Raw genomic sequence first — 26,964 nt, forward strand, 5'->3', positions numbered from 1 at the left:
CTGTGAGTTCAAAAAGAGTTAAACACTTAAAAAGTCTGATTTATATCAGTAAAGAAACATATTCTGGAAAATTAATGTGTGGGTGTCATGTCTTTTGTGCATTTTATGAACAAAAGCCTATGGATATACATACATGCATGCAGAAAGTAAATGTTTGTTTATATATATATATGATTGCCAAACAGTTTACCAAGGTCATCTGCCAAGGCCACACATTCTGCTGCGATTATTCTTGGCTTCTGAAATGATCTTACACCAAAATGTAAACACAGCTTTCATAAAAGGATTTTTTATTTGTCACAATTTGTTTTATGTGGATTAATACTTATAATATTGACATTTCAAAGCATTAACCCTTTGACTCTGTAGACGCCAGAAATGCTGAATTGCTAAAGGATTTTTTTATTGACTTCACAAAGCAAAATAATGGAATGTAAGGATTTTATAGTTTCCTGAAGGAGAAAAAAAAAAAAAAAGACACAACAGAAGGGAAATGCAATATATCGCTGCTTTACTGTGAACATATTTCTGTTTGTCACGCCTTTGCTGAATGTGTACTAATTGATATTATGGTAAATTGACATAACAGGATGGCTGTTACACTTCAAATGGTTGTAATTATCCAAGGTGGAGGCATGCATTATACAGCCATATCAGTTTGAACCATTTGATACTGACAACTCCAAAAAGTCCAAGAGAAGGAAGAGGAAATGGATAATAAGGACCACTGTTAAGCATTTTCCTGCATCCCAATCCCAGTTGGAGCACAAGGGGCATCAGTGGTTGACAAACTATATGGATCCAAGTGGCCTAATCAAGCCAACAGCCAAATGGACATTCCAGGACCAGAAGAAGAGCCAGAGCTCCTTTAGGCCAGAAATATATTTCAGGACTTCCAGGGGTTATTCAAAAATGAACTCTTGTGTGTTAGGTTGTACCAGAACCTCCATTGGTTTAACTATACTTTTACTTTATTTATGAGGACTGTATCACAAACACATCATCCATCTTTTGAGTAATTTCTCCAGATCGGTGCGTTCTATACATTCTTGCTACAACATGTAGACGTTTCCCTTTTACTACACATTTGTACTGCATTTGTTTTCTATTTAGATTTGAAAAGTAACTGCATCTTTTTGTAGAGCTTCTGATGTTGTTGCAGAGTTCGCAGTTTGTCCTTTAGAATCATCTGCTAATTTGGCACCTAAATGAAATCTGGATGGGTAACTAGGAACTATTATACAGCTTTTCCTAAAGCCATTATAAATTATATTGGTGGGATCAGTATTGCTACTGAGAATGTTGAGCAAATTGCAGTGGTTTTGAAGGGTTGCATGTTTGAGTAGCCCTAGCTGGTGCTAAGAGGCATGCCTTCCCACCCCTTCACAACTCTGCTGTCTAGATTTGAATGCTGAGTTCCCAAAATCCAATTAGTGGTGCTGTCACTCCAGTCAGATCTCCCTCTGCACACAACACCGAACAGCCTCACTACACAAGTCATACACAGCCCTGCAATGCAATGATCATGAATGAAGCAAAATAGAAATGGGAAAATACATTGGTTTTGTTTTGTTTCATTCACTATAGTTTAAAACGCAAATAAAAACAAAAACTGCAAGATACTAAAATTCAGTACTAGATCATGGTTTATCCTGTAAAACCTTTCAGATATCACAAGAATGCAATGTGTTATTTTAAGATGCATTAAATCGCCCATCTAATGTAACTTCTCTGTGCTTTATGAGTTATGATAATTTAGTAGCTGGTAGTATGTAAGTAAGGAGGTTGCCATTGGGTATACTGAACCCCTAGTTTGGAATAATGAACACCATTTATTTATCATCAATCAATACTGTTGTCCTGTTTACCCAGCATGTTCCCTATAATGGTACCTCTCCTGAAACTGGTGTTTCTGTTATGTAAGGTCCAGTGGGCATACTGAATGTGTTTCTCAATGCAGGAAAATACAGGACAGTTCAAGGTTTTCAACAATAAATGAACTTAATATAATATGTACCATATATTCCCCTTAATTGTGCAAAAATCAATCGCTGGACCTCCAACTTGTTTTTTTTTTATTACTTGTTGTAAAGAGGCTCAAAGCACATACAGTGCCTTAATGGTTTTCGACATTCAACCAGTATGGATGTCTGTAAGTTGCAAGCAATGAGGAGGCTTGTTCAACTGAAGTCATCTCCTTCTCAGGTGAGCTTCCCTCCTACTGACTTTGGAGCAGGAGGCACAGCAGGCGGTTCTGTAATAGGAGTAAACGCAGAGCCTTGCTTGCACCACGACATTGCAGTTGAAGTACATGTCCTTACAGTTCGCATCTGGAATAGAAGACGAGATTACATAATTAATTGGGATTAATTAATTAATCATTGGGAAGTGCCACCTGAGATGTATGTTGTAATGCATTTTTCCTAAATTTACCTGAACGACTTTGAAAGCAATCTAGAGGTGAAGACACTAATTTGATTTTGAAGGGAATAAATGTGTATATAACTGAAGTGAAGAAGCTGGTTAGACCTCTTTCTACTGTTTTACATGAAGAAACAACAAGTCAGCAGTGCATGTCGGTCTGTTCATAAATCAAGGAAAATACCTGATGATGGATGCACTAGCTCATTGGTTTAGTTGTACGTCAATACTATTTATGACATACTAGACATTTTGTTCGGTATTATACATTATGTATCAACATAAAAGTGACAGTTCACCTGTTGTAAGGGTGCCGTGTAATTTTTTCCAGTGTAGCACGAGAAATATAAGCTTGTCCTTTCTGTGCTATTACATGGTACTCATCAGATAAAACTATATGTTTTTAAAAAGAAGGAAAAAAATCCTACCAATCTCAGGAATGCACTGATGGATGTTGCATTCCTCTCGGTCTTCTGGCATAAGGAACGGGTCACAATTGCTGCTTTGCGTCTTATCGTCTGCTAGGCAGCGGACTTCTCTGACCCTGTATCCCCCCTCGCACGATTTGGAGCACTACAGGCAAGGAAAAATCACATGACCATTTGTAGCTTATTAGCTCTGACCATAAGGGACCAGTAGCATGGAAGTACTGTGTAGGGCTCTCCACCTCAAAGCCTCCACAGACCTCCCCATGTTTTGATTTCCTTTTCCACTGGTCTTCTACCCATTCATTTTAAACACATCTAGAAGTAGGTATCTTCATGTTCAGCACTAGATTTTCAGTACTTGTTTCACTATCAAGCTCAGGAGATATCAGCCGTTCACTCTCACGGTTGTGGAGTCCTAGGTAGCTTTATTTGCATGAACCTCTGAGCTTCAGCACTCACCACACTCCACTCAGTAGTAAACCACTTGGCCCCACACTTCTTCAGGAAGCAGTCCTGTGCCGCGGGAGGTGGCTGGAGGTGACCACATTCCCAGAGGTCTGCTTCCATGAAGCTGCTGTTGGACTGTCTGAGGCACACCACACTCCGGGTCTTAGTGCCATTGCCACACTCTGCAGAGCACTGTGGAAAACAGAATTGTGATATCTAAACTCTCTTGCGAAAAGCAATAGGATTCATGGTATAGCTGCTTACACAGGAAACACATAATAGAAAGTCTGGCTCTTATTAGAGCTAATAGTCTCCTAATCAGAATATCAACCATTGCCAAAACCAAAATGTGAAGCTACGAACAGCTGAGCACTTATCTTGTTCATCATATTCCTCCACTTATGTCTCAGTTTACACTGTAAAAACCTGAACACTAATAGAAGTGTTAGTTAATTATGTGATCTAACTCTAACTCTTGCCAACACAATACCTTTGCCTGTGTCTGAATCTTCAACTGGAAGGCAACATTGAATGTGCATGTGGGAGGATATTCTTTTCACAAAGTTAGTAACTACCAGGTTCTGTGGATCCTTTTCCAATTTCTCCCTGGAGCCACTGTGTCTGACATTCATATTTTCAGTATTGTGTTTTTTCTTTCTAGTTTACCTGTCCCCAGGGCCCAGTATACCAATCCACTTTCTCGTGGCAGGGGCCGAAGTCACAGGCTTTCGTCTCTGTTGGCTTCTCGTTGCCACAGCCTTCCAGTGGCAGGCTGCTGATGTGGTTCATGAGACAAACCACATCCCTGGTCTGGCTGCCACTTCCACATTCGGCTGAGCACTGCAGTGTTGGGAGAGAAAGAGAAAAGAAGACAGTCGGCATTATTCTTAAATATCTGGAAATCTTGTCTAGTATATTGTTTTTAATTATGAGACTCTGGCTGTGTCTCTTCAGGTGGTTCCGTAGTTCACGTACCCTGTCACTCCATTCTGTGATGAACCAGCTCTTGCTGCACGCCCCCATGTCACAGTTTTCGGAGTCCCCTGGTTTCAGCTTCATGTTGCATTCTTCATCCTCCACCACGTCTCCAAGATTGTCAACGCATTTGATGTCCCTGGTCCTCTGTCCTACCCCACAGGGCACAGAGCACTGCAACACAAGGAGGACAATGGAGCATGGTCACACACCAGACTCACAAACCAGTTGTGCTACACACAAAATTGACCAGGAATACTTATGACTGCATAGGTATCCGCTGCATAAAAATAAAGATAAAATCCTTTAGCGAAAAGATGTCATATGATAGCAGAGAAGATGAAAGGCAAATAAAAACAGCAGTGGTTTAGTTTCACATATTTTTGTACACATTCTTATCCTACTCCACCTTATGTGGGGTGATAAGAGGTTGGACCACTCTTCATTTAAGACAAAGCAGGGGAGACGGGGTGCTGTTTACTACAAAAACAAGTTACCAGATCTGAATATTAAGGAGGACGACAGTAATTCTCTCTCACTAACGTGTGTGACTACGACTCCTTTCCTGTTTCCATAAACAAGACAAGTCTTGCTTTCAGTCTTTTTTTCCATGTAGCTGAACCTGCTGTTAGATGCAAGTTTTTGGAATTTTAAGCCAGCATTCATGGTAAAGAATCAAAAGTATTGTAACTCATTACTTTGATGGATCAGTGATGATTTCTTAGCTTCCAGGATATTGCTGACCACTTGGCAACAACTAGCTGCAGCAGCCTAGTTAAACTAACCGGAACATTGCAGTTGGAATGTCAAAATCCACATCAGAAGAATGCAGAATATTTAACTCCAAAGGTGAACTACTTTAGCTTACTATTTATATAAAGATTTAGCTGTACTTTGAGTTTTGGAGTGCTCTTGGTAACGTGAAGGCACGTACATCAAAATGTGAAAATCAGATCTGTAGACGTATGTCAATAATTTTGGGACACAGAGGCACACACAGGGGTTTCTTGTGAATACAAACCGAAGTCCACTCAGTGCGGATTTGCCACTCACTGCAGATCTTCAGCTGGCAGGTGGTGGTGGTCGCTGGCTTCTCCAGGTAGCGACAGTGATGTGGCGGGACGGTGGTCGTTTGGTTGACGGTAGCTTGTCTGCACAGCACCTGCCGATGCTGGATCCCTGGACCACAAGTTTTACTGCATTCAGACCATTCGCCAATGTCCCAGCTGCAGCAGCCATGAACAAAACCAGACACAGACAAGTCCAAGAGTGCATCTACCAGCTCCAGAACTGTCATCACTTGATGTTAAATATTTGTTTCAATCAGCAAGGCAGTTGACTGCTCAGCTACAAATAACAGATTGTAATTTTTTTTTTTCACATCAGCGTTACTATAATGGGAACTGAAAGGATTGTGGTATGTGTGGTGCTGTTGAGTGAATGAGATGTGTAAACGCTCTGCCAATAATGAAGTTCATCCACAACCGCAAACACCTAGAGAGTTGACGTCATCTATGAAATCACCAGTTTTACCCACTTCAGTCTTCTTTTATGTGGTAAAGCAGAACGAATAAGTTTGGACTTTCTTGGATTTACTTAATTCCTCTTGGACTGATTGACAAGTGATATTCAAATGAGCCAAATTATTCCTACCATTAAAGGGGTTATCATTCAAATTAGTTTCCTTAAGCTTAAATGCAAAGTCTAGACCAAGAGTTTTAATTCTAGAAAGAAAAAGGATTATTGGAGGATCCCAGTGTATTAGTTTAGTCACATTACAAATTGAGAGAGCAATTCATATTTCCAGAACTATCTGTCCAGCAGCTGTTGTAAGTGTGAACACTTAACTAACATTAAAAACAAAAAGCATAAGTGGTTGAACATACAAGGCAGGGCAGGGCTGAGTGTTGCAAGCTTCCTCTTCAGGCGTTGGCCTTGAATGTTCATCACAGAGGCTTTCGGACACAGGCTCGTGAGTCGATCTCTCCACACAGATGAACAAAGGGAACTGGGTGCCTGTCACAAAAAGCACAAGAAGAATCTGAGCTGAGCATGATGCAGACACACACATGCAGTATTTACCCATGTCTCTCTCATGGGTCTCTAAATACTCTTAATGAACATACTGAATTCATACAAATAAGTATTTCCTCAAACAAAAAAGTACAGATTTATATAGATTGAATATCCATGAATATGTGATCATGTACAGTACACTATTATGTCAATTTCTGTGCACAGTGAACAGTGACACCCCGGCTGACGCCACACAATATGCTACTGATACAACACAGTTTGACTAAGGTAGACCACACAGGTAGACCACACTGGATTGAGATGGCACCTTACCTCCCCCACAGGAGGCACTGCATGGAGTCATTCCAGCGTACTTCCAGTTGTACGCCGTCTGGGACTCATTCCTGTCGTCCCAAAGTGCAGAATCATACGGCTGCAGGGTGGTGGGAGTGAATTGTTCTACAGAGACCTGATTGGTGTGGACTCCATTTACAAAGTTGTCTCCATTGGCATCACTCAGAGAATAGCTCTGTCCGTTCACAGTGTAGGGTCCGAGTTGACTGCTTTGTGTCTCACCTGAGGAACCATTGGGGATGAAAAAGGCCAGTGAGGACACATTTTTCAGGGCAGCATTGCATCCACCTTACCTTATAAGTCAGGAAAAAATATTCTTACTGAAGATTCTGTTCTCTAATTTTACTTTGGGAATTAGTCTTTCAGAAATGGCTAATTTAAACATCACAGAAGTAAAAAACGTAAGTAAAAGTGACAGAATATGAGGTTGACAAGTTAGATTTCTATGTTTTCTTTTCAGTATAACTACATCCCCTGGCTAACTATGACAGAAACAAGTAGAACTATCTTTGCATTGTCCAATACTTTAGTCTCCAAATATTTGAGTAAAGTGCTTTTAAAGGAGAAACAGCAACACACAGCTTGTGTTTAAGCAATTATTAACCAGCAAGATATGTTATGTCTGCATCCAGCCTCTTTTCTTCTATTTTTTTAATAATACATTGATTGTAACAATACAAAAAGGGAAGATATGATTTATTTCCTTCTGGATGGAAATCTGGTTTGAGTTTTTAATCTAAATGGATGGAAAATCTGCCCAGTTGTCTGGGAACAGGGTGTGTGCCACAATTGCATTCATCCAGACTGTGGTTATGGGTTGGGTTTGTGGGTTGGGGGTTACAGAGTATTAGTTATCAATAAGTGCAATGGGCAAGTCAAATTTCAGTGCAAGGGAGCCACTATAACTAGATACAGTTGTTTTCCTGGGGAGGTTTTAATCTTTCAGACTAGCCCTATGGGGAGAACCTGTATTATCCCTGTGGTTGGCTGGTTATAAACAGTGTAACAAAGTTGCTGACAGCTTTCTAGCTTTTCTAAATGGTGTTAATGATTGAACATCAGCATGCTATCAGGGCAGTGCAGAACTTGTTATGTGATATGTGCTTGTAAGAGCAGGCCACCCACGAAGCTGTCTATTTACACTGCTTTTTACTATGTAATAAACCTCGAGGGTGCTCCAGAACATAAACACTGAAATGATCTGTGGCCAGCCTTTCCTTTCCCCTGATGGAGAATTCAAACAATCTGCGTGGCCTTTAATTGTCTGATAAGACCCATCGCTCTTCATGCAATGACCTGACCATACAATGACCTCCCTATATAATAACCCACCTACAAAAGTGTTTTATGGGTCAGAGGTGTCATACGAAGCTTCTTCTTTTGCCCCTATATCATACCCCGTAATTATTGTGGCACTACAGTAGTGACTGTAAAGTGATGCATCTGTGGATTCACTGTGAATCACTGATCATTACCAAAGTGATTTATTCAGTTTAAGCTTAGATCCCCTTAGTCACTTTGCCAAGTTACTTTGGTCAGTTTTAGTCTACTGCCTCTGTATTGACAGCATTTCTTTCCCCAAGTGCAAATTTGTTTGGCTTCATCGTTGTTTTAAAATTAGCACAATTTATGGTTAGCTACCACACATTTAATCTGCTTATTTTATTAGTGTTTTGCCTAGTGTCAGGTGCCACACTGAAACAGACTGGCTTTAAATAATGTTTTATATACAAGCTATTGTTTTCCAAGCAATTCCTGCTTGTAAAAATGATGCATTTTGTTCAGATATATTTTCTACCATCAGCATTTTACTGCCATTCTTTCTGGATTCGTGTTATTCACTTTAATATTACTGAACACAAATAAAACAATCTTTTTCTTCTTCTTTTGCCATCTAATACAGTAGTGTAACCAGGGAGCTATAATAAACTAAAGCTTTATACATGTGAGCACTAAAACTACAGGAAATTAGGACAATACATATAGTCTTACATTCCTTATGGGTAACTTGTAACTCAATAAAAAAAAAAAAATATATATATATATATATATATATATATATATATATATATATATATATATGTTTATTTATGTATGTATTTATTTATTTATTTATTTATTTATGATCATGTATTTCAAGATCTGATGTTTTACTAGTATTTTACTCACCCAGTGGTTGGATGTCAGAATGAGGTACTGGTTGTATGCTGAAAATATTATCTCTGGGTAAAATGTACTCATAATACACACTGGGGTTCGCCTGTTGATATATGACCTAGGGAAAAGAAATCCAATTAATGACAATAATAAAAACATTACATGGAGTAATAAACATCAGGTTTAGATATTAATCTGATCCAAATTAATTGTATTATTTTGTATTTTAATGAAAAGAGACATACAACATGGCCTATATCCATTCACATGCTGCTTGCTTTGGGTACTGTTGTAGTCTTCGAGTGGGAACTGATGATATCATATCCTGCCAAATAATAATTTAGATAATTGTCCATAAGTTTTAATGATCCTGATCTCCCCTTTCTCAATAGTATCCTGCTTATATATATTTGTATCCAAATTTAAGGTTTTGTCCTTCCAAGAATACCACAATCTTTTGTATATTACAAAACAGCTGATCCTCAATAAATCTAAGGAATATAGTGATGTTCTTTAAAGATTTCAAAAATAAATTAAGGATATGGTTGTTATGAAATCTTTGTAATGAAAAACAGAGCCAGTTTAGCAAGAAGGAAAAAGAACAGGCATACTAAAATCATAATATGCCAAATAAGAAATATATACACATGAAATGCAAACCTTGCAGAATCAAAACATCTCAAATTACTCAGGAGTAGAAAACCTGTGAACTGAGAACAAATGGCAGTGAGATTGCCTAGAAGAAGTCTCTTACATAAATATGCAACACTTCATTCGTGGGTCCCTGTGCTGTAATGGACTCTCCGGCTTTGCTGCGGATCTCATTGGGTCTCTTGTAGGTGAATGTTGTCCCTGCTGCTAGAAACTGCCCTGGTCTGTCGATGGCCCAGTTCCCATTGATGACGGCCTCGCCATGCTGGTCTCTTATTGCTACGAAACATCATTGACATGACAGCTAGGAGACTTTACAGACAAATCTGAAAGTAACACATTTTGTGTATGTTTTTTTCATAACTTAACTAACTTAAGGAGTCCGTTAACAAAGTTTACCAGTTTAATTTTACCCCTTTACTGTGTTTTTTAACAAATCAACTCTTCTTTCTCTGTACTTCCATATTGTTTTATGATACTTTCACTGTGCATTACTAAACTCAACATATTGTTTTGTGATATTACCCATAGGGTCATTAGCTGTGGTAAGACATGGTATTTGTGTAGTCTTTTAGTTTGTTATTGCAATCTAATGTAGGATTTCCCATCTTCAGTCTTGGGGAAAAATCCCAGACCATAAGAAACATAAGAAGAATCATAAGAAAGTTTACAATCGAGAGGAGGCCATTCGACCCATCGTGCTCATTTGGTGTCCATTAATAACTGAGTGATCCAACGATCCTATCCAGTCTATTTTTAAATGTTCCCAAACTTTCAGCTTCTACCACATTGCTGGGGAGTTTAACATGTTTTTAAAATGTTTCCAGCACTAAATTATTTATGTTAAACTCTACAGATTCTACAGTGACTGACCATATTGTATACTTGTGTGAATAAATTAATAAAGTGTATGCATACATTAATAAACCCTTTCATATATGATTTTGTAAAGTCATGAGAACTTAGACAATTTTATGTGTGAATTGCTACACTGTGAAAACAAATACAATACTTTTTTTTTTCTTTGAACCATGTTATCTTTGTGGTTCTGTAGATTACGATTAGGGGGAATCACTCAGGTCAAGCATGAAACGCCCTCAAGTGGCTTTAAACAAGGGAAAGTGCACCTACCCAGATAATTTGTACTCTTCACCATCTCTTTTATTTTGATTTCTGTCGCTCCTTTGGGAATTTCGAGAATTTTGTGGTATCCAACTGAGAGAATGGAGCGCGTGAAAGTCCCAGTGACAACTTCACAGGCCGAGTTGTCTCCAAAGCAAATTCCACATTTGTCCATGAGAGCCTCTTCACATTCCGGTGCCTCGGGGGAAATCAAGTGTAGACCAATGTTACTTCTTAATAATGATTATAATGATTAATAATAAAGGAATTGAATTTCAAACAAATACAATATATTTTATTGGATTTTCATATGAAAATGTTTTCTGGACTCCTCTGTGATAGCAGGTGTCTGTGGACTATAACTTATGTATTAATTTTCAGCATTTCACAGAAGAGCTTTCTTTTTATATTTACACATATTCAACCCCTTTTTCTGAACATAGATCTGGGAAGGCAAGGCAGATCTCTCACTCTGCCAGTTTCTCAAATCCCTTTTAATCGAGTACCACCTGTTTCATGAGATAATTATGTTTCTTATCAGACTTTGTCCTGTTATACTGATATACAAAATGAGCCCACGTTTATACAGTTATGATGTTGACTAATGGTAACTGGCAGCTCAGCTATGTTCAGCGCACACATCTGAAATACAATATCTCTGAATCAGCCCTCCTGGGGTGAAGAGTTGGAATAACAAGTGAATCTCATGTTGACTCACTGGTGATGCGTTAGAAATGAATTTATCGAAAATCTGTTATGTAGCATTTTCAAAGTCGGTTTCAAAGATATCTTAAACCTAAATCTCAACAGGGATTTTACCCTCAATTCTTATACTAAATCCCCTCATTACTGTTATCATTCATTCTCTAATCTGAGTGACGTGGATATTGAAGGTAAATCAATAATCACCCTCTTGCATTATTATTACAAACAAAGAGAACCATCTGCACATCTGCAAACACTTTACTGTAATGTAATGTAAATATATTGTGGGTTGTGTTTTGTCTGCCAATTAAAGAGATGGAATTAATGAAACAAAAAAGAATTAATACATTTTTCCTTTTTAATTTTGGAAGGCCATAATAGGCCTATTTCTAACCAGAGCATATAACTCTGTCAGGCATCTGAAATGTTTTTGTTCCTTTTTCTGGTATCTAAGAAAAAACATTCTGAGTAATCCAGTTTTATATGTGTATGTCTATACGTATCCAGCTGTATCAACTTGCTTCTTGTTATTGTGATTCAAATGTAAAAAAAGTAAAACCACCAGCACATTATCCAAGGCCGACACTTTCATTGTGGAGAAGCTTGGTATGATAAATAAGGAAAATGAATAATCTTCAGTCCCATTTTTCAATGAAATGCTTTCGGGTTCCAGAAAATTACCATGAGAATATGTGCATTGTGACGGGTCCCATGTTGAGAGGGAACTCAAGAAAATGACTGTTATATCAACAGCAGGGAATTTCTTTGAATTGTAAAACAGTCCGATGTGGAGCCAGGAGAAGGATTAAAGATTATATTGTGGTCAGATTTAATACAGACACACTACATGGCTATGACCCACTTCTAGCTTGCACATTACAAAGTTACGCCTGTCCCTCTCCTTTTCCTGAAACATTTTGAAAATATCCAATATGCACATTTAACTCGCCAGTGTAGAGCAACAACATATAATGTACCTTTTGTAAAATCCTGATTACAGGCAAATGGACTGGTCAATTCAGATAATCGATGGTAATTCATTTTAATGTCACAAATAAACGGTGGTAAGTGTCAATTCAGGCAAAAGGCTCACTCTGACCATTACCCAAAAGTAAAGAGATTTTCATTTTTGGTCATTGTGTGGAAAACAATATCTGTGCCTCTGCGTGTTGAAATATCTCAATGGGTTGATCATTACATGGCCATCCAAGCTCATGTTCTGTATACATGTGAAGTTATATGTTTTGCCAGGTGGGAAACCATTCTAACATTTCAGTTTTGTTTTCTACCGTGGAGACAAACTCCAATGAAACTTCTTTTTGTGGACTATTAGTTTTCTGAATGGGTTAACTAAGTTACTGGCACCCCTGAAAATTTGTATGGCTTTTTCAACCTTGACCATTACTATTTAAATTTAGGTTGGATTTCCTGTACTGTCAAACTGTTCTTATTGAGTTATTTTTGTTTATTTGTTTGTTTCTTTCAGCTTAATTCATTTCTGAGGTATTTAAAGGATACGAGTATAACATTAACACACTTTGTTACTGAAATGGCTATGCTTTTCATTAAGATGCAATACTTAATCAAAATAATTTACAGACAGACATGATTCCGTACACATTATATACATTCATACAGAAACATACCACTGTGATTGGCAAACATATGTGTGGGTTTTTAAGCACATTTCTGTGGTTGGAGAGGGATTATTCTTACAATATTTTTGTAATTTGTTCCTGTAGCCATCAAAATAAAATATATATTCGATTCACAGAAGAGACTCTAAAGTTTTGTACTGCAGAGAAGTTTTTATTTCGTTTTTTTATCACGGGCGATTTGTAGTTGTTTTCCTGTGTAAACAACCTCTCTGTCCCAGAGAAATGGTTCCTATGCTGCAGTGCTACACAGAATTTGATGGGGAAAGTCCTGAATGTGTTTTTAATAAGGCGATGCGTGCCTCAAATGTCCTGATTCTTTTCTCAATTTCTACACTAATGTTGAACAACATGAGGTTTTCACAAAGTCTAGTTCAATTTAAAAGCTTTTAAGGAGTATCCTTACAATTTTAGCCTGACAGATTTTGAACAAGTTTTGACAGGCTATGATTAAGCGCTCCATGTATGATTCCTCACAAAAAAGATGCAGTTCTGACTTTAGGCATTCATTGCTCTTGCAATATCTGTGTAAAAAAGTTGAAAGCTTGTGACTGTAATCGGATATAGTTCTTCCATCTTTAACAGGGTTATAAAGATCATCCTGGAAAGTTTCTGTAATGAAACCAAAAGCAGGACAAGATACATATTCTGGGAATAAATCTGTGGAAAGATTGAAAGGCATCTGAAACCTAGAAAATGTGTGCTCTGGTTATTTTCAGAATGCTGTCACAATCTTGGTTACGCCACGAATAAAAAATCAACTTGAGACTTGGCTTATGCAGACCTGTTTAATACGGCTACTACTGCTTCGAAAACAGTGAGGCAAGAATGACATTAACACAGAGCACAGTAAGTGAGCACACTGACATTACGCACTGAAATTGCTGCAACATGACATGATCTGCTGTCATAGATGAGATGGGAAACCGCAGCAAGCACAGCAAGGTCGGGACAGTTTGTTTTTATTCTACGCAGTTAATGTGGAAGCTATGCCTGTCAGTCATTTGGCCAGTATTGTGACATCCTACAGGGTTCCCAAATGGCCAATAATAATAATAAAAAAAACTGTCTAGAAATTGCCACAAATGTGAATTAAGCAGTGAAACTCTGATGACTACAATAATATGCTTGTTGGACTAGGCATTATCACTAGGAATAGTGCCCATACTTTTAGTACCAATTTTCTCCAATCTTGGCTGCTGCTCTCTAGGATTTATCAGTGTTCAATAAATACAGCATAGAGAATCATAATAAACAAATGTTATAAACCTAAACAAATTAATCAGAAACATTCTGTGAAATGAAGTTTGCCAATTTGATTGTCTGTGCCTGTCTATAAGTATTTACAAGGGGGGATATTTCATATCTGACTGGGATATAACAATCCTTTTCAAAACATTGCGTCACTCTACAATACAATATTTTGCCCCTCCATAGAGAAATATGAACCGCGCGTGCACAGACTCTTCGAGAAAAGTTAGTCGGAAGAAAAGCATCAATGATTACAAATAATTGGCCTCTCAAGATCAAAAGTGGAGAAACTACAGAAAAAAGCTGATTTGACAAAAGCAGCTGGATATTTTAATAAATTATGCATGTATAGAACTGCTGGATCACAGTTTGGCCATGCCTCCGTCTGGGCATGCCTGAATGATCGAAGAGCAATTGATCTCTCATGCACCTTTTCCTCACTTCTACCATGAGCCCTGGCTTCACCTCATCTAATATGAGGTTCCTTTTCCCAGGGTCTTAGTAATAGGTCATCTAGAAACACTTACACTCCTGCACACAAAAGGCTGTTTCAGAAAGTACTCAAGTACAAAAGCCCATTGACTTCATATTGATCTACGCCAGAGTGTAGCATTTAAAATCCAGCCCAATGTATTTTATCTTCTTTGATTATATTCAATTAATAACATAAGAATGCTTGTGAACTTTCTGACAAGAGCTAATTCACTTAATTATATCACTTAGTACCGACAACGTAAATAAATAAGATTTAAAAATGTGGAGTAGCTCATTTCCGTGTAGACTAAATAAAAATGTGATGTTAAGAGCAAACATTTTTCTGTGGAAATTTTGTACATCCAACCACCATGGTTTGGAACATGGTCACTGGCTGACAATCAATTACCAGTCTCCCATTAATCTCTGACAGAATTCAAGGAAAGCCAAAATGATATAAAACTCCCAGTCAACAATTTAGATATGCTCCATAATGATTAGGGCAATTTGTGGTCTTCGGAAAAAAATGTAAAATTATGTGAGCTAAAGGAGTAATATATATCTTCTATGTTTTCATGCAAATTATGAGCATAAGAAACACATGTAAAGATAAGTATTTTTTTACAGTGGCATATGCATTGGCAGTCAAACGTAAACATAGAAATCGTATTGAAATACAGCTATACCAAGGAAAACTCATCGATTCTGAAAAACAAACATTTACAGTGAAATGTCAATGGGGATGAGGTCACCAAGGCAGTGAAATAGATGCATCAATTTCATCACTGGTTGTTCGTTTTTTCATTTACTTTCTTCTAGTTTACATTATCTTATGAAAGTTAAATACTTCTCCCACCAGTTGCCTTCTTTAAGGTATATGAACGATGCTCAAGAATGAAACAATATGAAGGCTTTACATTATCTCCACTAGCAACTATATAATCTCAACATTCCCATTCCCACTTTTTGTGTTACAAATGTTTTTCTTTTCACATAGTTTCACTTCACAGCTGAAACAACACTCTTATTCAAGGCTCCTGTAACCCATTTGATGAGAGAGTTTCAAGGTGTCTCTTTACCATTTCTTTGCTTTTGAGAAATTTGATGTGGAACTGAAGTCAGCGATAAGCAGTAAGGGTGGAATGGAAAAAGACAGTCAATGTTTTCCTTTGTTTTTGTTTTTGTTCTGCCCCAGATACTTTTGTGTTTACATTGCTTACCATTTTTTATTTATTTATCGATTTGTGGGTTATATAAAATATATTTTGCTTACAATATCCCTTATACAATACCTTCCCTTTAGAACTGTAACTATGAATAAACAATCAGTTTAATCTACTTCATTTCTTCTCTGTAAGCCGTATGATGGTATTTTACCAGTTAGTGACATCATCAATTCTCAGGTTCTCAGCTTCACTTTACCTATGATGCACTTTTTGTCCGATAATAAGATATAAATAACTATAATGAAAGGTTCCACATCAATAAAAATATAAATTAAAATACAGTTAAAGAATGGAAAATAATTATTTAATACAATAATGTCCTTGCTTCCAAAAAAAAAAAAATCCTTTCCAGTTTTCAACAGGTCAGCAGTGACCATCCCATGGTGATAATTCAAGTCTCTGGTGACTTTAAACATGAATGATTTAAAATGGTTGTCATTTCTTCACAGTTATATGATTTTCTATGATTGTACATGCAGAAGTGAACATGTAACGTAAAGATGCAAATCTTTTAGTAGGTTCTGTCTTTCAATTTGTCCTTCTAAATTTAATTTGTATTTCAGTCTGTTTCCCACCAGGATTCTGATTGCTTGATTTTAAAAGTATAAAATGTTATATTTTGCTCTCCCCCCTGCTGTCTGCGAGATGTGAATTGGAGAGGTGACAAACCACAGGAATGTATGGCAAATGTACAAAATTCAGACAAAAAGTACAGCTTATCGTTTGTGAATCTTATGTTACCAACACTTACATATGTAAATTCTTCAAATAATCATACATGTGACTGGATGTAAGATGAAGGTCAGCATGGTATTTTAATGTTCATGAGGGCTTCTTCATTAAATTCCTGAACTGCAAACAGAGAAGACCCACAGTACCACCACTTGATTAAAAAAAGAAACATTCAAGTAACTGTTACCATTTTTTGAAATAAGAAACATACCCGTGTTTGGTGTTTATCATCCAAGTTTATACCAGCATTATAAAAAACATATGGCAGCTGCAGAAAAGCCTAAAACAACAACGCATTGGCAAACTTGTTACACGTATAAGTTTTAACTAAATTAGGTTACGTATCCATTGCCTGTTGTTGTAAGGGAGAATGTACTGCATTAGTATGTTCTTGAACGTTGGCTCTGGCTTCTTATTCTCGTCCGCTCTAGTTTAAAATACTGTACGCTATCTTAGCAATGTGCTTGAAATGACTAACATTTACATTTTTTTAATTGCATTTTCCCAAATTCTCATATTAATAATATTGAATATTTTATAAATATTGTGTCAAATGTTTATTTTTTTAAACCACATGCATAATAAGACAATATTTATGAAATTCTTTAAGCAGAGGAGGGGAGATTGTGTCATATTTCTATTAATACAAACCTCCTAGTTCTTTGTTTCCCATAAATCCCATAAAGGGATTAAATCATTGAAAGTTGTGTTCAGTTTTGTACCATGTTATTAAAATAAAAATAGTTATAGCAACCAGAGCAATGACTAAACAGATGTCTGAAACATCTGTCAATGTTAGACAAGGCCAAGCAGACTCTTATTTATTTAATTATTTCAAGGGGTATTCAAGTATTCAAAATCTTGAGAGATAGTGACAAAGTCAATCCACTGAAGAACGACTTCAATCTCAACAATGAAGCATTGACACAAGGAAACAAGTGGAAATTAAGTAAAAGTGTAATCAAAACTTAGAATTAGGAGCTTTTATTGATACTCCAGTGTAAATAGTGGTGTATGGTACACAGTTGTGTTGGAGTAACATGGAAAATGCTGTATAATGAAACAAGTGGACAAATCTTGGTCCTGTTCCAGAAGTTCAATCTCTCTCTCTCTCTCTCTCTCTCTCTCTCTCTCTCTCTCTCTCTCTATATATATATATATATATATATATATATATATATATGAAAAATTGTTACTCAGACCTTTTCTTTTCTCTCCTTCAAAAGGCATTTAATCAGGTTAGTTACAGTTTTTGTTATGTTGGTTTAAATCAAGGATGTTAGTCTCATAACAACATTAATTTCTTTTGGGGTTTTCAAGGGGTTTTGCATTCTCAATGGTCGACTGAAAGAGGATATTTACATTGTTCTGCCATATGTTTGATAAAGAGACGCTGCCTAAGGGAGGATTTATGGTTATTCTTGAGAAATCTTTTTCTGCTTAACTAAATGCTTTAAGTATTGTTATGTGTGTGTATGTTTATATATATATATATATATATATATATATATATATATATATATATATATATATATATATATATATATATATATAGCCATACATATATATATATATATATATATATATGAAATAACTAATGCTGAAATTTATTTAGCACTACTTTAATCTTAATGTTCTCTATCCCCATTTACACTGGCCTGGGTCACATTGATTGCAAAGATCCTTATAATTGTCATGTTTAGTTGGCACTAATGAGCGCATTAATCCATCTTGGGTCTGAGCTATACATGTCAGTCACAGAGGAGCAAAGGGTTTTCTAAAGCACAATTTAAGATTAACAGTTCATTATTAGCTGTTGGCCAGATCTGCAGATGAGTTTGGCATTTTCAGCCTAAAGGTAATTATATTAATCATAGCTATTTATTATTTTCATACAAAAACTTGGAACAGAAAACTGCTGGATTATAAAGAGATGTAGTACAAATGTGAGTTTACAGACTAAGCCAAAAATAGAAAAAGGGAAAATTTGTTTTTTTATTTTTTTCCCCAACATTTAAAAAATCTCGTATTTTAATATTTTTACATTCATGAATATTAATTCTCATGTTTATATATAATATAATAGTGTTTTGAATACATCTTTCTTTTGAACCTAATTCAATTAATTCTAATTGCTGAATAAAATAAAATCAGCATTAACAGTCCAGCAAAAAGACCTAGGCTGGATTTAAAACAGATGAAAGCCAATTCTCTTCCACCTCTGGAAGTGCTCAATGTTAGCATGGGTCAGCTGTTTGCAAAAATAAATCTAATCCATCTTAAAGCTATCCTACCCCCAACTAGTGTAAACATGGTATAAGTAATGTCAATGTGAATACGGAGATCAGTTTAGAAATAATAAAAAAATAACTATCTTTTCATCCTAGTGAAAATTACTTGTATACTTATATACTTGTATATATTGTATATGCTTATAGTATTTTGTACTGATTGTATTGCTGCACTTTTTATGCTTTAAAATGTTACTTGTGTAAACTGTAATTCACCCTGGATAAGGGTGTCTGCTAATGAATAAATAACATGAATTATAAGATGGACAATGCCTGCTATTTAAGTTGGAAGAAAGCCATTAAACAGACACTTACACCTGGATTGATTATTCACCTTCCACTTTCTTGGATCACGTCTTAGTAAGTATTTGAGAATGCCTTGATAGATAGGGGTCCCTGCTTTCTAAGAGAAAACCTTCTTACAAGTATAATAATACCCCCAACAACCTTTCCTTTGTGAAAGAGCTCAGTTGCCTACTATAAGGTAGTAGCTTTTTGTACCTTTAAAACCAGAACTATTGCTAATTCCTATTCTTAGTTGGATAGATAATAAATTAAAAATGTCCTCTTTGAAAAAGCAGAAAATTGCTTATGCAGCACACATTAAATGGATCTCGTGGTGGATTTGTGGATGAATTCAAAACTTGTATTTATTTTTATGTTTTAATTCACCTCTTATACTTCTAAATAGAAACAAAGCAGCTTTCAGTCTTTGCATCTGAGACAGCACCTCGCTGCTCCCCTGCTGATTCAGACTGCTAATGAAAATGTTCGTGTACCAGCATCAAATAAAAAGTGACCTCTTCATAACATTACTCAATAAAAATGAAATAAATGTGGTGTCTTTAAAAGCACATCACATAGCAAAAGCCAGATAAGCAAAAGTCAACTACGCCAGCCTTCTTAGATGTTATAGATATAAGGGAAATAGAGTATTTTACAATTAAATACTGAAAACACCCCACACAGATCCCCTTCAATTAAAGGATGGATATAGACATATGTAATTCAAAAAATTCACCCAAGAGCAGTGAGACAATAATATGAATTGAATTGAAAGCAGTTTAACAAGACCAATGAGCTCTAAAGTTTCATGGAAAACTATAAATATCTTCAATTTGAACGACAATATATCTATACAATCATTCTGCCAATTATGGGCCAAGGCTCTGTCAGACTGCACCAGAATGTGGCAATCTGACCCATTGGTCTCAGTCCACTGCATGTTTTTCACTTTCTTTACTTTAATTATATTCTCTCCCCTCATTCTCTTCCCGTATTACCCCCACCAAGGTCCCAGTTGTATCCTTTCAGCACCTCTAACATTGCCAAAAGAAGACGTAAAGCTCTAGCTCAATGTACTGGTAACTACTTAACAAAAGATCAATTCATTCTTCATCCCATAGTAGTCATACTGATAGTTTAAGGCCTTTAAGAATCAGAAAAATGTATCTCCCGTCATGTAAGAAATTCTAGAGCAATTGATTTGACAAATATTGAACCACACACTATGACCTGAAGTCTACACAAGTCAATATTCAAAAGCTTCATATCGGACAGGACTCTTTGGCCTCATAAGCTGCAAGCTGTCCTGAATTGCTTGTTTCTCATTCTGCCCTGTGCAAACTCCATTTGGATAAGTTATACAGCTGTTTGTATATATATTTGTATACAGAGTTTAATTCCTCTACAATCTGTTATCATAGATAGTGTCATTTTCTAGCTCATTTATCTACTTGCACCCACTTATAGATGTATGTTTTCGCAATGAAGCAGTATTGCGCATCACAAAGCTTTGCCAGTGGAGGACTCCAAGGCTTTAAAATTGGACATGTTTGAAGTATATGTCAAAACTCATGAGTAAGTCTTGGCCATCTGTCATGTTGAGGAAGTTCTAAATCCTCGACAAATTGGATCCCAGGAGGTGACCATCTTTTTTATTGCATTTTATATGTATTAGTTTATTTATTAGACAGATGTATTTAACATATCTAGGTTACAGGATCTAAATGTACACCAATGGTACCAGGAAAATGGGTTAATCCGACATTGAAATGATCATTAGGAGAGTCTGGTGATGAGAGATCCTTTAGCAACCGCTGAAGAAGATGAAGAGTCTTCTTTGATTGTCAACCATGCCAATACAAAGGATACACCTCTCATTTCCGTATTAGACTGAGAAGTACACTGAGATTCTCAACGGAGCAAGCAATTCTTAAATTAAGTTTATTGATCCATTACTTTCTGTTGTAGTCTTCTGAATTCCATATTATTATTTCAAAGGTTGAAAATATATTCCAGAAATGTTTTCCTCGAATTCAGAACTGGTTTGACTACAAATGACACAAAATGAAATACTATCAACTCAAATTCAAAGCTAAGCCCTGCTCTGTGATTCAACAAAAGGAAATACAATTCTCTGTCATCATGATGAGTAAATTACCAGACACTTCCTCAGGCATAGTTTTGTCATAATAACATTTCTCCTGTGACCCCTGCCTCTGCTAATTTAAGCTACATGTCTACAATGTTCTATTATAAATGAAGAGAAGTTTGGGACAAACAGAATGCAGCTGTGTGTTTGCAAGAACTGAAATATTGGATCAGACCATTGTGCTTTTGGCAGTCTCACACATCCACACATTGCCACCAGATACCACTGTGCTTTAACTGACAGAGCTTATAACATGCAGCTTATAGAGTTTGGTGACATGGTCTTCAGTCTTGGAGAACTCTAGCTATATTGAAAGAAATTATGGAAGGAAAGAAGAAAGAAAGAAAAGGGAGGAAAGGAAGAAACTGCACTGCTCTACCCAGATGAATGATCCCTGTTGAAATGTTATGGAGTGATGTTTGGATGAGAAACATACATTAACATCTCAACCGACAATGTTGCATTTTCTTTTTAAAACATTTAAAACATTTGTATCCAGATCGACATTTACTCAGTTCTTGCTATGCCAGCATAGAGTTCATATATAATTTGCAGCACAGGTTATATATTTGATGCATTTGTAATTTGCTCTTGTGCATGGTGTATTTCCATTTCTGCCATTACAAAGTCCTTTAGATTACTTTTACTACTGGTATTTGAATGAAGGTCTTAATTGGGTGTCTTCGAATCAATAAACGGAAGCAGACTGACAGCCAATTTGTACATTTTGCTCTAGATTCGGAAAAGATCAGCCAAAAGGCAGTTGTGCTTTTTGGCCATTATACTGCTTCCTTTTTATATATTTGTTCTTGCTTTAAATTTGCCTCGCCTGCTTCCTTCGCTGTTGCCCAGGTATCAAATTGCCAATAATATGTACAGAACATGCAAACCACAATAGTCAATGAAAATAAATGTTACGTACACATTGTGGTAGAAAAACTTCCAGTAACACTGACTTAATATGTGCATCAATGATTGCTGTCCTTTTTTAAACACAATGAGACAACACACCAAAAATGTCTACTTTCTCCAGATTGTTTAAGATTTTTATTCTAAATTGTTTCGGAGATATCCTGAACCTATAATCCCCCCATTAAATACACCCCAGCTAACTTTGAAAGCCAGGAGAAGAGAATAAGTGAACATTGTTCTTTAAACTACTGATCTTGACATCGGGCCAAGGCAGGGTTACTTGGACACTGTTCATGGTTTGGCCAGTAAAACCTTGACTACGCCAGGACTATAGAACAAGTAAACATCCAATTTTGTTGAACTACTACTGGATTTTTTTTTATTTGGTGCTTATTAAAGACCTCAGTTGGCATTGTTTGTATAATAAATTATCTTTACTGTATATTCTCATTTAAATTGTAGCAATTGTTTCTATTCATGAAACACATAATTTAAACTGAAAAGTAAGACACATTCCTTCATGAACATGCTATGGTATTTTATGTTATTAATGGATCTTTACAATGTATTCTGGATGGAAACAATACAGTCCTCCTTTTCGTTTGTGAAGGATTATAGCAATTAAACCAGTCCATGTTTGTGATAGGCAGTTCAAGTTGTCCTGGTAATGATCCAGAAACTGCTTTACAAACAGCTCATTGGGTCCCATTCAAATGACCCAGTTCCAGATTTTCACATTAACAATAAATTACAGGGGGAAAAAGTGACCCCCAATAGAGTACTGCTGTTACTGCCACTAATGAGTATTTAATTAACAAAACCTGTATTTCCTGTAAATGAATATCATATTGATAGTTTGTGCTAAAGGCAAGACTCCTGTGCGTCGCCCTCCAACCCTTTGGGGAGTGTTTGTCTGGCCCGTTTCATTATTTTCCAGGCCATGTGCAGTCTAATTTTGGCATACACTTCAGGCATAGCCACCGTATCTGAGGAGTGCTTTTAATTAAAACAGGAAGAGAGGAGGAATCCATAATTGGAAGTGTTAGAGGGCTTTGAATTGTGGAGTTGGATAGATGTTATCATTGGTCAGCATCGTCATGCTATTCCATGTGTGAAATGAAACCTAAAGTCAGAATTTCATTGGTAAAATAGATAACAAAATGAGTTTACTAAAATGTAACCAATTTCTTTAGAAGAGCAAGCTGAATGTTACCTTATTTGTTTCAGCTTTATAAGAGACTCATCTTGTGCACAGGACTATTATGGTGACATTACTCCCCTAGCAGACTCAGAAGTGCATACAGTCCCTTTCCCATCTTGATTGGTGTTGTTGATTTGAGGCTGTGAATATCAAGGGCTCAGTGGTGTGTCTGTGATGCCAGTTCAAATCTGAGGTCTGACCACAGACACTGCATCCCAGCAGCGCCTCCACATCCCTCCTCTGAGCTCTGAAGCAACCTTGGCAGCTGACAGACATCAGTCTACTTGGTCTGGATCATGGCACCACTGTAGCATTCATGGTTATACCTCAGATTTGGATGTTTCAACTACAGCATGTGTGCATATATCAAAATACTCAGAAAAACTCAGGATTTCATTTTCAAATTGGGCTTGTTGAATTACACTTTATTTGTAACTTATTTATGTAAGGAGAAATCCACAAAATATTCCTCAGAGGATTTTAATAGTGCTCTGGAAAACGTATCATATGTGTTTACAACGGCCCGACCGATGTCGAGTTGTCACTTCTCTGTTTTATAGATCTCAAAACCAAACTTAATGATGTTTATCGAATTAAAATGCTTGCAGAGCGAGTTTTTTTTCAAGTGGCTTTAAGTGAGCTGTTGACTGAATGCTTACAGACGTCTTTCCCTGGCACTCGCTCACTCAGACAGCGCTAGCCACCGCGGATGTGACAGTGAGTTTTCTACAGACATGTCTCAGCCGTGATGCAGTATTTTTCAAAATGTGGAATGAATGAAGAAGGAAAACGTGTGAACAATCACTATTATTTTGGGGGGTAGAGTCTCCATAAGACCTTTAAGTGATATCCAAGGCAGAATATTATGATTATTATAAATCAATTATTTAATTAATTTAAACAGTATGCATGTGTAGATTTAGCCATAACCCAGCTGGCTTGTAAGACATCACAGGACAGCAGTGTCTTTATCAGTGAAATCAGTCTAAGAACCAGTCTGTGAAAAATATCACTGATCTTTCATCTAATGTTTGATTACATTTTGTTTAAAGATGTCTTTAGAACTGATGCCAGAAGTGAAACTTCAACCCTCATAGTTATCAACTTTGTAGCATTGAAAAATATCTTCATAATACTATCATTTCATAGTGATACAGAAATAAAAGAGATTAAACAGCTACATCCAGTTGAGAACAAGGATGGGTGAGGTGGGTAGAAAAGGGGAATGTCTTAAAAATTGCTCAAAAATTGCTTAAAATAAGTGAAAAAAATCTGCCAATGGAACAAGACAAAATACAACATATTCAAGGCATATTTTCTTAGAAACATGTGTTATTATCTTGTTTGTTAATTAAATGTGTCTTTTTTTAAGGATGGTTAGATTTATTTAGCCTGGAAACAAGATAAATATACTTGATAAGACTTGTATTTTTTGCAGTGTAGGATTTGGATTTAGGGTTAGGGCCAGGGTTCATGTGCTCAAAATCAGAACTCAAATGAAGTTGTCATTTGATGTATATTTTACATTGTGGCCGTTGCTTGGCCTTTGCAAACCTGTCAGAGAGAGGTGTAGAAAGGTGGGTTGAAGGCAGACTTGAGAGAAGTGCCACCATGTCAGTACAGGAACTTGTCACAGCTGTACACAGTCAATGGTACACAAGATGTGTGTATGGGTGCAATATCACCGATAGTAAAAAACATGCTGCCTATCACAAAATTAGGTACAGTGGAAAAACAATGTACTTTAAACCCACAGTGCAACAGTAGTTGTTTCAAGTGTCCAAAATGATGCATACTAAAATAACAATGTTGATTTCAAAATTATTTGTCCTTAATTGTAAAATGTTTTTTAATAATAATCATGTAATGCATTTTTCATCTGTGTCACACATTCAATCAAAACCAATGAAGGTAAGCATATGTTTGTCTTTTTCAGGTTTTTCACAATGCTTCTCAGCATTTATAACAGTGTATTTCTTAAGGTAAATTCAGGTATAAATTGAAAGTGTTTGAAAATTCACATTTAATGAAAACTATGAACTGAGCTTTCCCTAGTTGGTATTGTGGAAACTGAAATGTATCTATAAACTGTGCTTACCCTGTTTCTAATCTTTTAAATTCCTTAATACAAGCTATATAGCATTTTTTTTATGTTTTAATTCAAAATCATACGACCACTTCTTTTAGCACATGGTTTTTTAAAACAATTTCAAATCCTACGGAAATACTGTAAACCCTCTGCAGAACATGATCTGATTTTAATTACAATATAGAGTTTCCTATGCTGGTGTATGTATTCCTATTATATATAAGCCTCAGTGAAAGCCAATACTGCAGTGATGTAACCTTTATACCTAGGTGGTCTTACAATAGCCCTACCCTGGAGTACTTGGCTATAATTCTGAAGACCACAGTATCAGATTTAAACTGCTTTCAATTTCATTATAAGCTGCGCATTTACCCCCAAAAAGTGAAACTTCAGCTCACCATTCATTTCGTATTACCCTGCTTTTCTGTAGCTTTTATGTCTCACTTGTTACATACACCTCCTAGTTCAACACGTTCCGCAGTGCTCACAGCTGATGGGGCTCAAATCGCGCAAAATGTTTGATTGACGCATGACTGAGAAAATATAGCACCCTCTGTTTAAAGATTTTGGAGTATAGATGACGATTTTCAGTCCTAGAAACAGGAAAAGGAGCAAAGTGCAATTGATCTAAGCTATGATTTTATGAAAACAACACCAGCAACATTTTGAAAACTGACATTGTACCTAGGCATTTTGACAAATTTGTCGTTCTCAAATTATTTGCACAGAGAATCCAGTTTAAAGCACAATCTCAATCTTTTTATGAAACTTGATATGAAAGTTAAAAAAGAGAGGAAAAACCCAAAAATCACAGCAAACAATAACAAACAATGTCTCAGAACAGATGGCCCTACATAACTAATCCTGTGCACAGCAATCAAGTCCTTAATTATCTGATTGAACCTAAAACCATTTAGCTGAACAATCATTCAGGGGAACCTGTTTCTACAAATTCCTTGCCTTTGAACGCCCTAAGCACAAAGGAACTTTTAAATATACTGCTATATAGACTGAAGGATTAGATTAAAGTGAAATAGTTAAAGTTCATTTCCCTGTAATCTGTTTTTCCTGTTTCCTTTTCGGTAATTTTTTAGGTATATATAAAAATAAAAATTCAGGAAGAAAAATTATATCTCAGCAGACCATCACTTACCTTTTTTAACTGGATGCTTTCTTGTGGAAAAGAGGTGCACAAACTGCAGCAGATGAAAAGAAACACAGCCACACATATCCAGTTCATCTTCATGGCTTTATGCAGAGAGGACAGCGCTCTAGAGAAGTTGGCACAAGAGAGCCCAGTACTGGCTGCTGTGTGCTGGAACACGGCTCTTGTGTAATACATCTGTTACCAGTATGAAGTATGTGGTCTTCACAAACTCTTAATAACCACCTCCTCCCCGTAACCACAGTCACACCCCCTTAT

The 26,964-nt window shown here is 36.5% G+C and overlaps 1 protein-coding gene across 1 annotated transcript; it reads right to left on the reverse strand.

Annotated features, from left to right (window-relative positions):
* Positions 1–273: 273 nt before the first annotated feature.
* On the reverse strand, positions 274–26,862 carry adamtsl7 (ADAMTS-like 7). Its single transcript, XM_066720589.1, has 12 exons — positions 26,695–26,862; positions 10,581–10,770; positions 9,553–9,728; positions 8,811–8,916; positions 6,621–6,863; positions 6,158–6,287; positions 5,293–5,497; positions 4,272–4,445; positions 3,963–4,136; positions 3,309–3,488; positions 2,850–2,994; positions 274–2,330 (listed from the first exon to the last, which is right to left on the reverse strand). Exons 1-12 carry the CDS (start codon positions 26,785–26,787, stop codon positions 2,191–2,193), a joined length of 1,956 nt encoding a protein of 651 aa, XP_066576686.1. The 5' UTR covers positions 26,788–26,862; the 3' UTR covers positions 274–2,190.
* Between the last annotated feature and the right edge of the window lie 102 nt (positions 26,863–26,964).

Source organism: Amia ocellicauda, chromosome 13 (genome assembly GCF_036373705.1).
Source record: "Amia ocellicauda isolate fAmiCal2 chromosome 13, fAmiCal2.hap1, whole genome shotgun sequence".
Classification (NCBI taxonomy): domain Eukaryota; kingdom Metazoa; phylum Chordata; class Actinopteri; order Amiiformes; family Amiidae; genus Amia; species Amia ocellicauda.